General features: G+C 50.6%; 6 protein-coding genes across 6 annotated transcripts; 3 read left to right on the forward strand and 3 right to left on the reverse strand.

Moving 5' to 3' along the window:
* Positions 1–1,934: 1,934 nt before the first annotated feature.
* ddiA (putative DNA damage-inducible v-SNARE binding protein Ddi1) lies at positions 1,935–3,340 on the forward strand (the record flags this gene model as incomplete). The annotated part of the gene is made up of 2 exons (XM_056663734.1): positions 1,935–2,547; positions 2,634–3,340. 2 exons carry the CDS (start codon positions 1,935–1,937, stop codon positions 3,338–3,340), a joined length of 1,320 nt encoding a protein of 439 aa, XP_056525847.1.
* Positions 3,341–3,553: 213 nt separating this feature from the next.
* N7515_002991 (EXPERA domain-containing protein) lies at positions 3,554–4,582 on the reverse strand (the record flags this gene model as incomplete). The annotated part of the gene is made up of 4 exons (XM_056663735.1): positions 3,554–3,624; positions 3,719–3,871; positions 4,220–4,414; positions 4,510–4,582. The coding sequence occupies 4 exons, from the start codon at positions 4,580–4,582 to the stop codon at positions 3,554–3,556; spliced, it is 492 nt and encodes a 163-aa protein (XP_056525848.1).
* A 1,551-nt stretch (positions 4,583–6,133) lies between these two features.
* On the forward strand, positions 6,134–7,324 carry N7515_002992 (TauD/TfdA dioxygenase family protein; the record flags this gene model as incomplete). Its single annotated transcript, XM_056663736.1, has 1 exon — positions 6,134–7,324. The coding sequence occupies one exon, from the start codon at positions 6,134–6,136 to the stop codon at positions 7,322–7,324; it is 1,191 nt and encodes a 396-aa protein (XP_056525849.1).
* Positions 7,325–7,670: 346 nt separating this feature from the next.
* On the reverse strand, positions 7,671–11,989 carry N7515_002993 (putative non-repetitive nucleoporin; the record flags this gene model as incomplete). Its single annotated transcript, XM_056663737.1, has 5 exons — positions 7,671–8,282; positions 8,353–9,131; positions 9,181–10,586; positions 10,639–11,653; positions 11,701–11,989. 5 exons carry the CDS (start codon positions 11,987–11,989, stop codon positions 7,671–7,673), a joined length of 4,101 nt encoding a protein of 1,366 aa, XP_056525850.1.
* Positions 11,990–12,039: 50 nt separating this feature from the next.
* Positions 12,040–12,863, forward strand: N7515_002994 (uncharacterized protein; the record flags this gene model as incomplete). Its single annotated transcript, XM_056663738.1, has 2 exons — positions 12,040–12,413; positions 12,464–12,863. Coding segments are annotated over 2 exons (774 nt in total), but the record flags the coding sequence as incomplete, so codon positions are not given.
* A 123-nt stretch (positions 12,864–12,986) lies between these two features.
* On the reverse strand, positions 12,987–13,815 carry N7515_002995 (uncharacterized protein; the record flags this gene model as incomplete). The annotated part of the gene is made up of 4 exons (XM_056663739.1): positions 12,987–13,271; positions 13,318–13,496; positions 13,550–13,664; positions 13,714–13,815. The coding sequence occupies 4 exons, from the start codon at positions 13,813–13,815 to the stop codon at positions 12,987–12,989; spliced, it is 681 nt and encodes a 226-aa protein (XP_056525852.1).
* Positions 13,816–13,981: the final 166 nt, after the last annotated feature.

The following is a 13,981-nucleotide window of genomic DNA, read 5'->3' on the forward strand; positions in this document are numbered from 1 at the left end:
GGGTATCCTCATTTCATCGACACTCTTGTTGAGTAACCCATGTCAGTTCTCTTGGGATTCCACAGGGGTCTGTCGAATCAGATGTGCAGCTGGGACACAAGCAACATGGCCTTTCAACAGCAGCCTTGACAATTCCAAGTTCGGACAACTAAGCTCTCGTGAGGGAGGTACCTAAGTAGACCTGTATTTACTTCAATATCACGATTTCCGAACTGCCTGTCTCTCTTGAGACTACATCAATCCAACATATCCGAGCGTCAACGACAGCGAACATGATCCCACAAGCTTCCCCAAGGTCGGCTAGACTATATTGGATATGGGCATGGTAATTCCCCAACTGCGCTAGGTTTCTACAAGGGGGTACACTGACGAAATGATCACAAGGTGATGATTGGAGAGTCTCTGATGTCTCTACAGCTATCCGCAACCAATCCCATAGCTTGTTGATATAAGGCCTATTGTGTTCTTTGTTGAACAATGTATTGTAACAAAGTTAGCTATGCTGTGCTCTCAACAAGCGAATGCTTTAAAAAGATCTCAGTCAAATGCATAGGAGATGGGCAGGAGCTATTCTGTGTCTTCAGCCAAGACAACTTAGCTGACAGTTGGTCGTCACCACGTCTCATATATGAGAATCATTGGCGTGAAGTCGCAACTGTTCATTCATTGGAAAAGATAGTCAATCTCATTGAAGCCGAGCCCTGCCCACGATGTCCTCTTTATTTGTGCTTAGGGCGGTTAGCCAACGGTGGATAGGTAAATTAGTACAGATATGGCAAAGGCAAAAGTCTAAAAGGCACTTAGTCTACAGAGCTAAGAAGGAAGATTCCATAGAAACGCTCTCGCCTTCTAAAATTCCCGAAGTGGCACGATGCCTGATCCACCGGCGGGGATAAGACGAGAGCCAATCTGAAACATGAGCACTAATGCACCACTCTAGAAACGGCCATCTTCAAACTGGGGACCTACGTTTTAGTCGGGAAGTACCGTATCGATCCGGGAGAAGGGCTGCTTCTCCTCATTCTTTTCGAACGTCTGGCTGTCAGCAGGTCTTGGGGACGGTGTAGAGTGTAGACTACTCTTGAGAAGGCATCTAGAGATGGTGGCGCTCTGAGCGCCACGCGGAAATATTCCACATGTCTACATGTCTCTTAAGTTAATTAATGTTGAGCGCTTTAGCTATCGCCGATCCGTGCGTCACTGTTGGCGCATAGCATTGCCGCTACCGATATGGCCGAGGAGCGCCTGGCCCACGGTTCAAGTACTCTGCGCGACTTTTCAACTGCGGGGGTCACAGCGAGAACCATTGCGACATCATTGCTTGGGCCTGGCTTGTTCAGGACTGGTCTAGGGCTAGTGTAGGACGGAGTCGAACCGACCTGTACTTTTGAGAAACTGGCCCAGCCACGGGGCTCTCACGGGGCTCTCTCGGACGGGCCGCGGGCTAGAGAGCCCCGCTATTAGATTGGCAGCATGATAGAGTCATTGGCGCAATCTAAAGTCATTGTACCGGACATTACAAGAAAAGTAGAGTCAAGATCGTAGAGCCCTGGTGTAACGCGTTTAGATCACTTTTCTTCGAGGCTCCCAGTCCCCTGTTGCCGCGGATAAGTACCCCGTCAGCCGTTGGGGGGGGGCATGGGTCTTTAGTGGAGGAGCTAAACGGCTCAGCGCGGGGCTCAATACGCATATGCAATAGGAAGATGATCATGGTACGAGGGTTAGCTGCGGCACTAAAGCCAAAGTCTATGTAGGAGGGAAAATGAAAAGTGGACGTAAGGGAGCTTCTTTACTAAGTCAGGTGTTCTCCCGCTTTATTAATCTTCTCTCTCTACTTCTCTCGGCTTCTTCCACACTTCCCTTTTCTACGGGCTTTCTCTGTTCTATATTTTTACTTGCTTTTCTACTTCATTCACACCCCTCTGTCCGATACCATGCGTATCACCGTCAGTGTTATCCGCCCCGAGCAGGAGGACTCCGACATCATCAACCTAGAAGTGGGCGGTGATATGTCAATCGAGCTTCTAAAGGCCATTGTCGAAAGCGAAACAGCTATTCCACCGGAAGCCCAGCAGCTTGTATACAATAACCACCTCCTTCAGATCCCCTCCCAAACCCTAGACCAAGTCGGCATCACCGAAGGCGACATGCTCGGCGTGCACGTCACCCTGCGCGCCCCTCAACCTCAAGCTACCCGCCCCGCGGCGTCCAGCCCCCTCGCCCCCAGACAAAATACTCAACCCCGCCCCGGCATGCCGGACCCCGAAACTATCCGTCTACACATTCTGGGCGATCCCCGCGTGCGTGAGGCCGTCCGCAGACAGAATCCGGAGTTGTCTGAAGCTGCGGACGATGCTCAGCGCTTCCGTGAGGTCCTGGTTAGACAGCAGCAGCGTGAGGCGCAGCAGGAGGCACAGAAGGAAGCTCGTATTGCAATGCTCAATGCCGACCCTTTTAACCCCGATAACCAGAAGGAAATTGAAGAGATCATTCGCCAGAATGCTGTTACGGAGAATCTACACAATGCCATGGAGCACCACCCGGAGTGTATGTTTCTACGTCATTGCGTGGCCGGCTAGGCTGCTGAATCGATGAGAATCAAGAAACTAACCAATTGCATTTTTTTTTCATAGCTTTCGGCCGCGTCACAATGCTCTACATCCCCGTCGAAGTAAACGGCCACCGTCTAAACGCCTTTGTCGATTCCGGTGCCCAGGTGACCATCATGTCCCCCGAGTGTGCAACATCGTGTAACATAATGCGTCTGGTTGACCGTCGCTACGGCGGTATCGCGAAGGGTGTAGGCACCGCTCCGATCTTGGGCCGCGTTCACTCCGCCCAGATCAAGATCGGGGAGATGTTCCTGCCCTGTTCCTTCACCGTCATGGAAGGCAAGCAGATCGACCTGCTCCTCGGTCTGGACATGCTCCGTCGTCACCAGGCCTGTATCGACCTCCGGCGTGGTGCCCTTGTCATTCAGGATCAGGCGGTTCCTTTCCTCGGCGAGGGCGATATCCCCAAGCACTTGACTGAAGAGTTCGAGGCTGAGCCTACGGTGAAAGGCGCCGATGGCGCCGAGATAGGGGCCCGCACTGGCGCAGTTACGCATAAAGCGGAGAATAACGCCGCTGCTAATGCCACTGCTCCTCCAACGAATGCCTCTGGCTCCGTTGCATCAGGGTCACAACCGAGACAGGATACTCAGCCTGCGCCGGGGTCACGGTGGCCGCAGGATTCTATTGCCAAGATAACTGAGCTGGGATTCTCGCGCGAGGAAGCTATCCGGGCTTTAGATATGGCGCATGGAGACTTGGAGCATGCGATCGGGTTCCTGATTTGATCTGAGACGGATGAAGTCTACCTGCATTTACATTGGGCGTTTGGTCGGGACGGGAACTTGTATTAGCGAGATTTGGATCAAAGCACGTATGTGTACAATTACAACGCTGGCCGCAGTACATTAGATTGTTTTCTTTTTTATTTCTTTCCTGGTTCGCTGTTCCTACCATGTAGGTAGTAGTTAGAAAGTGTGAGTGTGTCTATATGGCAGTGTTTATTCGCGCTTGCTTTTCGGCATTAGTTTGTCGCGTAGACGGAACATCATATCTAGAGCCATTAGGCCACCTACAATGTGTCAGTAATCCTGGTCAGCCTTGATCCATTGCGACATCTGCTAAGCAACCCTGGACCCGCCTGCTGCTGCATGGGCTTTACATACCTAGCGCCACATATGGACTATACAGCATGGTAAGTTGCTGTTTCTGGGCAACCGAGCGATCAGTCCAGCTCCACACGTCGACCAGACATGTCAGAGAGGTGATGAAGGCTTGGACACCGAAGACGAGGAGGTGTACAGGTACGAGGGGGTGGTCTAGATGAGTTGGAAATATTGTCAGTTAAGGATGCGACTTTCGTGTTCATTGTGTCATTGCCCAAGATTTGTGTTATCCATTGGAAGAAGAAAGGCTAGTAGTCAGATCGTCGCAGATCAATTGCAGCCATTTGATATCGACTATGACATATAAATTTTTCCATGGATGTTCGTTGGGTGGAGGGGGTGGGCTCCCGGGGGGTTGGACTGGACTGGACTGGATCGGAGGCAGGGATTCTCGGCAGGGATATACTTTGTAGGACTGTAATATGTACGAAGCACGAGCATGGGGCGGGAGGAGGAGCACGGGCATGAGCAGAATATCTACTTGATTTTGCTGTAACTGACCTTTAAGTAGGCCGCGCACTGCCCAAACGGAGGCTGGGACATGGTACAGGAGTTCCATCCAGATGAAGACGGTGAACCATGTTGGCGCGGGGTCTTCGAAGAATTTGTCACGGTAGGTGGTTATGTAGAATTCGCGGAGCTGGTGGGAGAGGTTTGTTTGGAGGAAGGCTGGTTGGAGGGGGACAGTATCGATTACTGGGTTTGGGGTTAGTATGCAGGGTATATGTGAAGGGTCTATCACATCGAGATTTTGGTGGAGATAGCGAATTGGGAGAGATAGGAAATCATACGGAAGATGATCGGAATGTGGGTGACGAAGAAGAGGAGATAGGCTAAATCGCGTTTGCGGTTGCAGATGCCCATTGTGCCGGATTCCTGGGGTTGAAGATTCCGGTATCGGGATTGCGCTGGATCATATGCAATGCAATGGAGTGTTCAAGGGGGGCAGTCAAGGAGATAGTGTAAGTGTACGGAGTACGGAGTACATGTAAGTCCAATGTATGGGTAGTGGAACTAGTGGTACAAGGGAGGTCAACGGGAAAGAAAAGGGAGAGTGGATCAGGTGACCAAGGAACAATCTGGAAAAGAACAAAGTTAGAAGGAACTATAGCTGACATGTGTTATAGGTTCAATTCTTGGAACCTCAGATAAACTATGAGACTAAAGAATAGTGAGAATTGCTTTTTTCTTGCTAGGCTTAGTGGGAACCTAGGTTCACCAAGGTTAAGGTCTGTGGTTCCATGGTTACTTTACCGAGTACCCAAGCCTCGGGTTTACCTGTGAACACCCATCGGACATATTGTTTACTCAGAACGGAAAAAGAGCAACATTGGATGTTCCGATCTCACCGCTGCTTCCCGATTTTCAGGAGATTTGGTGCCCTGATATGTCTAGCACTCTCCTTTCCATGCAATGATGACATTGGGGTAACTACGTTTGTCGGGGCGGGTCGATCCCGACCCAGTCAGATATCCACATGTACCCTCCATTCGGAGTATGGAGTACGGAGTACCTCGTACGTACATTGTAAACAAAGGACCTTGGAGGACACCCTGCGCACATATCAAGAGCCTGAAATTACATCACCAGGATAAGGTAGGCATGCATTCGGCGGGCAGGGAATCTCCTAGCTACTGTACCTTGCTGTACTGCTGTGTACAAAGTCGATAGGTCAAAACCAACCAAAAATGAATCCTTATTCATTTACTCCATACAGCTAGCATGAACCACACGGCAAGTAGACCGCAAGATCAGGTACCAATCCCTGTATCTGTAGACTATCATCCTGTTCTTTGACTTTGAATCCCGTCTCTCATTTTCTTGTTCTCCCATTTTTTCCCCTTCCTGGAGCTGCCTAAATGGCTTCTGGCCGAGGCTCCATGTGGCCGAATCATAATCTCCGCATGCATAGATCATGGAAGATAATGCAATTCCCATTTGGACTGCATGGCGCCTTATCTTCGAGTTCACTAGTATAATGTATGTGAAGGATGCGGAGGTACTAGATGGTAGATAGCGGTGTGAAAGCGGAGGAAGCTTTGGAAAGGGTTGACCCGAAAAGCGGGCGAAACTGTAGTGGAAACGGGGATTGTCCCTTGGAGTTGAGGAAGATGTTAGGGATTCGATTACCGTGGCTTCAATTGACTCCCTTGTTTACGGAGTATTTGACTTTAATTGTTTTTTTAATTGGAATATTTTATCTTGACCGCTGTTCGTTCTCCAACTCGGCTTCCATTCGGAAATGAAGGGAAGCACCTAGTGTTTTAGCTTGTGTGATCATATGCGATATGTCCTTTACTTTGTATACTCCGTACTAAACGATATATAAACGTGCTCAATCCCACTTCTCTTCCCCATCTTATCAATACTCTTACTTCTACCAGGACTCTACCAGGACTGGTATATCTATACAAGATGCCCTCTTCAACCCCCGTTCATCGCCCCAAACAAACAAAGACCAAGAAAGAAGAACCAATTAGTTATGACATCAATATCCCCTACGTCAATGTAGACAAGCAATCCAAAATCACCACCAAATACCCCCAATACCTCCCATCCTGGGACCCAGTCTGGTTCGAACCCCTGCAACCCTTTGACTACGAAGACCCAGCTCTGCGCGTCCGCAACAAGTCAAAACCAAACCTGCTCCCTCCCTCCGCAAAGGTCAACCACATCCAGCCAAGCCTAGGAACAGTCGTCGAGAATGTCCAGCTCTCCTCCCTCTCCGCCGCCGGAAGAGATGAACTCGCCCTCCTCATCTCAGAGCGCAAGGTCGTCGCCTTCCCAGATCAGGACCTCATAGACGCAGGCCCGGACGCACAAGAAGCTTTCATGCGTCATTTCGGTAAACCAAACTACCAGCCCGTCTCCGGCTCCATGACCGATCATCCCGCCTTCCATATCATCCACCGCGACGGCAACAAGGAGGAAATCGCCCGCTTCCTCGAGCAGCGCACGACTACTACCCTCTGGCATCAAGATGTCAGCTACGAAATCCAGCCTCCCGGGTATGTTATGCTCGGCCTGCTGCAGGGTCCGGAGGTCGGGGGTGATACCGTCTTCGCGGCCACGGATTTAGCCTATAAGCGACTGTCGGCGCCTGTTAGGGCTTTCCTGGATGGATTGAAGGTTACTCATTCTTCTGCTAAGATGATTGCCCATGCTCGCTTGACGGGTGGCTTGGTCAGGAAAGATCCTGTGGATACGGTCCACCCACTTATACGGGTGCACCCGGTCTCTGGGGAGAAGTGTATGTTCTTGAATGGCGAGTTTATTACCCGCATTCATGGGCTCAAGGATTCCGAGACCAAGTGGGTGTTGGATTTCCTTATGAATCATCTCGTTACAGGTCATGATTTCCAGGTGCGAGTGCGCTGGCAGCCTAGGACTATTGTGATGTTTGATAATCGGTCGACTATTCGTGAGTTTCGCCCTAAAGATGAGAGAGGAATTGAGGGACCTTTGCTAATGAAACTAGACTCTGCAATTGTCGACTACTTGGATGATGATTATGGTGCGAAAGCTCGTCATATCTTCCGCCTGATTGCACTGGGTGAGAAGCCTATTCCTGTATACGAGGATGAGGAGGATGAGGTATTCGAATAGACTGCATAATGTGATAGACGGGATCATTTCGGTGTTTTTGGGGTTGGATATAGATTAATTGAACTTCAATCATATTGAATTGTTGTTCTGAACCTTTGGAATATTGAAATATGTATTGCAAAGCTATTGAACATTCAGGGCGAAAACTCCCTCTAACCTTGAGCCATTGCATGTCGGATTGTTGTATTCGTTTCATTACCACCTCACGCCTAGAGTTACAAACAGAAATCCCAGAACGCACCGTGTTCCCAAAAAGGTCCAAATAAATATGTCAAGTAAACCAAATCACCATCATGCAGATCTGCAGCGGAGAGCAGCCATCCCCGCATTCCCTCCGGACGCCACATTAACGCAGGATGTCGTCAATCCGTGACCGCAACTCATGAGCGATCTCCAACTGGTCCCCGCTAATGACACCGCTCTGCTGCAGGATCAGTAGCATCTCAGATACACGCTCGGCAACGATATCCGACCCGAAAACCATGCCGCCCAGGCGCACGGTCTCCTGGAACCACCCACTCAGTAGGTACAGCAGGTCATGCGCAATGAACCGCCGGTTGGAACCGTGGAAAGGCGCTTCGTCGGTGTAGTACATGGTCTCCAGCACGGCGTACAGTGATTCGTGCGCCACGCCGAGATCAATGAATAGATCAACCACCCAGGTAGCAGGGCCAACGTTACGCTGGAATTCCAGCGCATACCGCTCCAGCATGGGGACGAGCTCACGGATGGGGAAAATGGTCTCGGACATCCGCAGGCGACTTCCAAGGCTGCGGACTTTCTCGATCACCGCTTCGTACGGTTGCGGTGAGCCACGCTGAACAGTGGCGTCATGGACATTCTCGATCAGATGTTGCCAGGTAGACTTGACGTCGGCCGCATTGCGGTGGTCTGCGTGGTAGAAAATCTGGAGACAGATATCATGGTAACTGGCAGAGTCGGCGTATTTGTTGAATAGCTGATCGAAGAAGTTAGTATGTGTTTTGAATTGATTCACAGGGCAATTCTTGATACGAGATAAGACTTACTGTGCTAATATCCAAAATTGGTCCATCGACCTCGCGAAGAATCTCAGGTTTCCGTTCGGGAATAATCCGCTCATCATCCTTCAATCTTTGCAGAAGGTCATCTTGGATATTGGCCACGTCGATAAGGTTTGAGATATCCTGCAACAGTCGCTGTCTTGACTGACGACCGACGTCCGGGGTGAAGATTGAAGCGTTAGCGCGGGCTTGTCCAAGGTACTCGATGCGACGGCTCAAGGGTAGCACGAAAGCGCTATTGGCCAAATGGAACTGAACCTGAGCAGTCTCGAAGAATCGCTGAGACTGGGCATAGAATCGCCAGAGTAAATCAGCATGGCCCAGGTCATCGTTCGACTTGCGCTGGAGGTAAGTGACCACAAAGGGCGACGAGGTCTGCAGCAACCGGTCGCTCCAGCCTTGCTCGAGGTACCAGTCGTACAAACTCGTCAGGAACACCTCATCGGTCGAATCGGAAATCACGCCATAAGCCTCGTTCTGACGTTTGGCAACGGTGGTGAGTTGGCCATCAATCATACCGGGGTCAGATGCAGCGAGGGTATCAACTGCAAGGATCACCTTGAAGATTAGATCGTAACATTGTTTGCGGAATAAGAAGTATTCCTTGCGGGGATCCTGGGTAGTTGTGTGCGTCAGTTGGCGCGCGGGTCCATTGGGATAAAGGGGAATAAGCACCTGTTCGGGACGCTGATCCATAATCCAGGAATAGGCCATATTGGACTTGTCGGATCGGGCAGCGACATTGAGGGCGAGCTGGATAGCACCTAGGAGACCGAATTAGTATGAAACAGCGGAGGGAATGAGACGACATACCTGCAAAGAATTGGTTGGCAATGAAATTGTCAACAGCCGAAACCAGATAATCCATGGGCAGGTGTTCCGCCACCTGCTGGAAAAGATGCAGACTCTCGTTGAGCAAGTTGCGGCCCAATTCAGTGTTCGCACCGGCCTCAGTGGCGCGCTTCAACATTTCCTGTGCCTTGAAAATCACGACATCTTGCATGCTGCAGAAGCTGCCACATCGTCGTCGGAGGGCATCAGCCACGGTCTCGACATTGGAGCCCTTCGCGATGTTGCGGTTGACAATGCCCTTCACAAGCTCCTTGGCAATATCACGACCCTTGCTGGAGCTAAACAATTCCTCAAAGGTGAGACTGAGGAACTTCTCTTTTGACTCAGCTGGCAAGGTCGCCACAATTTCATCAACACGTTCGTCAAATAGCACAAGTACAAAGGAGATGCCTTCAATCGTGTGTTGGACCAACCGGACAAGAGAGTGCAATGCGCGGTGCTCAGCTTGCAGAGCCACTTCTTCTTGCTTGCTGTTTACCCGGGAAAGGGCGTCTGGCCCGTTGAGCCCATCGATAAATGTTTTGTTCACCTTGAAGAACTCTTCCAATGAGGAGAGATCATGCTGGATAGTCTGCAGTTTACTCGAGCTCACGGACGCGGAAACAGATTGTGCGCCACTAGGTCCATTGCCCACCTTGGCAATTTTCTCCTTCCAGATAGACCTTAACAAACGGGAGATGTACAATGCAATACCCGTGTGTCGAGGAGACGGCTGCACTGCATCAAGAGCAGAGGTTGAGCCGTCGGCAATGGCATTTTCATTCAAGTGAGCCCGTCCACCCTGAGTGATGAAGGCTTGCCGTGCTGCGGCCAGGACATCCGGGTCGGTGATTCGGGTCAGTCTTTGGTCGGGGGAAATCTCCATACCCTGGCCACAAGCCACCGCCAGAGCCGTCGCCAGCATTTCACTGCGTCCATATGTTCTGAGGAAATTTTGGATCTCTCCGGTCAGACCCTCATGAGGGTTGCCGCCGCTACGAAGCAAGGCGGCAAATATATCCACGAGACGACGTCGACGAATGATATGGACTCCACCGTTTGTCAAGATTGCGATCTCTGCAGCTGGATGATCAAACTGGACAGCCAGCTCGTTGGTCACCGGTGATGGTGCCGAAACCAGTCCGATATCCTCTGCTTTGCCGCCCAGTTCCAGGACGATAGCCGACTCAGCTGCTTTACCGCTGACCGAGTTTTCCTGGTACTGAGCAATCCGACCAGAATCTGGGGTCGAAACGAAAAGCGTATCCATCTTTTTTTGGGCATCCTTGGTAGTGAAGCAGAAGAAATAACCAGGGGAGTATCGCTCGGCAAGGCGAGTAGGTGAAAGTGTATTGATCTGACCAGCAGAAGGTAGTACCGCACCAATACTTGTACCAATAGTTGTAACAGGAGGGATAGATGATGCCACCCCGCTCACACCGGGCGAGATATCGACGGGTGGTGTTTTCACATGCAAAGCCTGCATGCTCGTGGGGGGGACTAGTGCTGGTTGACGAGGGCGCCCAGCTGTTTGAAGCAGTGGCGCTTAGATAGATGCGATAGCCAGTCGCCGTCGTTGCAACGAGGTGGTAACGCGAAGCTTCTGTAGATGGTACGGGACTGATTGCCACAATCTTGACTTTGGGATTGAGAGTCTCGTTGGAGGTGATAATGTGTCCAATATTGGAGTAAATATCGACGGCACGCTTGGTGATTGCGAGGTTCAACCTACCCTCCGGTCCCATGTGGAATACGCGAATTGTAGACGCGGAGGAAAGTGTGTAAAGCAAGTTTCGGCTGTCATCGATTGCCATTTGCACAACGTGCTCGGACGCGCTTTGGGCAAGATTCGTCAGACTCATCGATGGCCTGAACGCTGATAGACGCGAGCTGGTATGATTGACTCTACCGCACCGGCCCTGGAACCAACGTTCCTCTTGCTGGTAGGTCACCTCGTGCACATCGGTATCAGACGACCCTCCGAAGAAGATGCGTCCAGTGGACTCTGTTGCCGCGAAGACGTTGATATCCAGGCCTCGGACAGCCACCGACATCCCAGTGTGATACAAAGAGACCTGTTTACCTCCATTGGGCGTGGTCTCGTGGCCCATTCCCAACAAAATGATTTCTGCCGTCGTCGCAATGACCAACAGATGGGTGATCGCAGGCAAGAAAACTCCAGGACGCGGTTTGGTCAACTTGACAGCGTTGATGCTGTTCGGTTGTTCCTCGAATCCCACCAATTGCGGGTTGGGGTGTGTGAAATCCCAGATGTACAATGCGTTGTCAATCGCTACCCAGGCGTGGTTCAACTCGGCAAACAGACCCATGCTGGTCGAAACTTGCGCGCGGTTGTATTGCTCGAAGATCTGGTCGGGGATGTCGTACGTTTTGATTTTCTGGAATGGCGCCCATGATTGAGAGGCGGAGATGTTGTATTCGGACGACGAGCCCTCTGTTTTTGGTCAGTTTTGTTGTAGGATTTGTGCAAGGTGGTCTTACGTGATAAATAGCTGTCAAGATCTGGGAAGCGCGACTCGCTTTGCAAGCTGCTATTGATCGTTTTCGCCCCGCGTTCCTCGGTGCTCACTGTCTGATTTTTGGTCTTAGAGGCTGCCGGGGGGAGCTTTGGCATGGGAGTCTGAGGTTCGGTCTGCTGCACCGACGACTTCGCTGGGAATGGTGGGAGAGTTCGTGTTGTAGCTGGAGCTGGTGTTTGAAAGTAAGCTCCAGGAAGGGGTTTCTGCGGCGTCGCCGGAGCGAGATTTGTTGGAAGAGTCGGATACGACATGACGACTGTAGTAGGGAGGAAGGGACAATCCCCCTCTAAAAATCACAGAGGAGCTGCAGTGTACGTCGGATGGAAAAAACGAGCTAGGAGATACGTGGGGGAATGACGACGAGAGAAGGTCTGGGGAGGAGTTTGGATTATTCAAGGTCTTTACGAAAAGCGAGAGTCAACACTGGGAGCGCACAGACCAGTTGGGATCTTCCGCCTTTCAGATTGATTGTCTTCCCCATTCACCTTTGAATCTCCAATTGAGCTTGTTCTCATTGTCTAGGCTGTCAATTACAATGTTTCATTCAATTCGTTTCTCTTCACGTGTGCCAGCTCGTCTGGTACGTTGGAACTCCACGGGTCCGGTTCTGCCACCCTTGATGGCTACTTTGCGGACTGACCTGAAAATTGCTATGCGAGCCAAGGATACTACAAGGTGCGAATCGTTCCCATATTACTCTTGAGGACTGGAAGGCTTATGATCAGACTCAATGTGCTTCGCGCTTTGATTTCCGAGACCAACAATGCTGCCAAAACCGCCTCGCCGATCCAAACAGACATCCAGCTCTTGTCGCTCATCCGGAAACGCTTGAGTGCTGCAAAAGATGCAGCCAAGGAGTTTGAGGCTGCTGAACGGCCAGACTTGAAGGAGAAGGAGGATGCACAGGTTGTTGTGTTGGAGGAGTATGCTGGGCAGGTCAAGACTCTTCCCGTCGCCGAGATTAAGGAAATTGTCTCCAACGAGATCAGTGCTATGATGAATGCCAACACAAAACCCAACCAAGGAAGCGTGCTCAAAGCTCTCTTTGCAGCAGGGGGTCCGCTGGATGGCAAGCCAGTTGACCGCAGAGAAGTGGCCGCCGAGGTGAAAAGCGCGCTTTCTTGAGCTTACATTTACGAGGTTGTATATTAGTGTCACAATAGCCCCAGTCCCGGGCAACCAATTCTCATTATAATTCACAGAATAATGAAACCCTAACTCCATTCCAACGCCGTCCTAGGTAGATGCTCATGAATAGAAGAAAGCTACTCCTCCAACGGATGTCATCAAAACACCTAACCACCACCAGCGGTCTGGGTTAACCAGCTCGTCCCTGCTGATTAGACGAAATCCAGTCTGTGACGATAGCTCACGCTTTGACTTGTGCCCCATTGGCGTGGGATTCAGCGTTGTGGTGGGTAGCATCTTTGGTGGTTGGTGGGCGAGGTACATGGGATGAAGGACCGAACCATCGGCCCTAGTCAAGTCAAGACGTTTGATTTTATGGTATTTATCAATACCGACGGAAAATGACTATGCGGTTAGATTGAATTGAATGAGATAGGAGGGATGTATATACCTTGAATTCTTCGGTGGTATTGTATCGTGTGTAGTAGCCGGTCTTCTTCCGACAGGGCTCCGATAGCAGCTGGCGACCATCGACAGCAATTGGTTTCAATATCATAGTTCCATTTCCGAACACAGTGTAGGAACCATGTTGCCATTGCATGATTCCTCCTGGGCATTTTGGATCGGCCGCTATTTTCAATATCAGCATGGTGCCAACGAACTATATATATCCACGGACTGACGGTTTGAGATTGCGCGATAGTATGCTTCTTCATAATGTCCCTTGTCGTCGAATGAATATGAAATGCCGGTCAAATTTGGCTCGAGTAGCTTGTCATTGAGAGGATCGTAGAATCCCTGGGGCACGTTAGTCTCATTCGTTTGTTGATACTATACTTCCACATACTGGACCTGTAATAACGTCACGAGATTTGGTAGTCCAGGTCCCAATCAAATCCTCGACATTTGCCAAAGCGGCTGTCGCCAAAAGAGCCCAAATCAAAAACATCTTGGTTGATGAAGGAAGAATCGACAGTAGGGGAGTATTTGAAGGGCGCCCTTCATTGCGAGTGGAGACCATAACATAGCAATGCCCCTACCAATAGCGACTGGAATGTCCGCAACTTACAGTGATGGCTAATAAATTATAAAAGTTGTGATCTTTACAAGCACTG

Source organism: Penicillium bovifimosum, assembly GCF_028826915.1.
Source record: "Penicillium bovifimosum strain IBT 22155 chromosome Unknown utg000002l_segment0_segment0, whole genome shotgun sequence".
NCBI lineage: Eukaryota > Fungi > Ascomycota > Eurotiomycetes > Eurotiales > Aspergillaceae > Penicillium > Penicillium bovifimosum.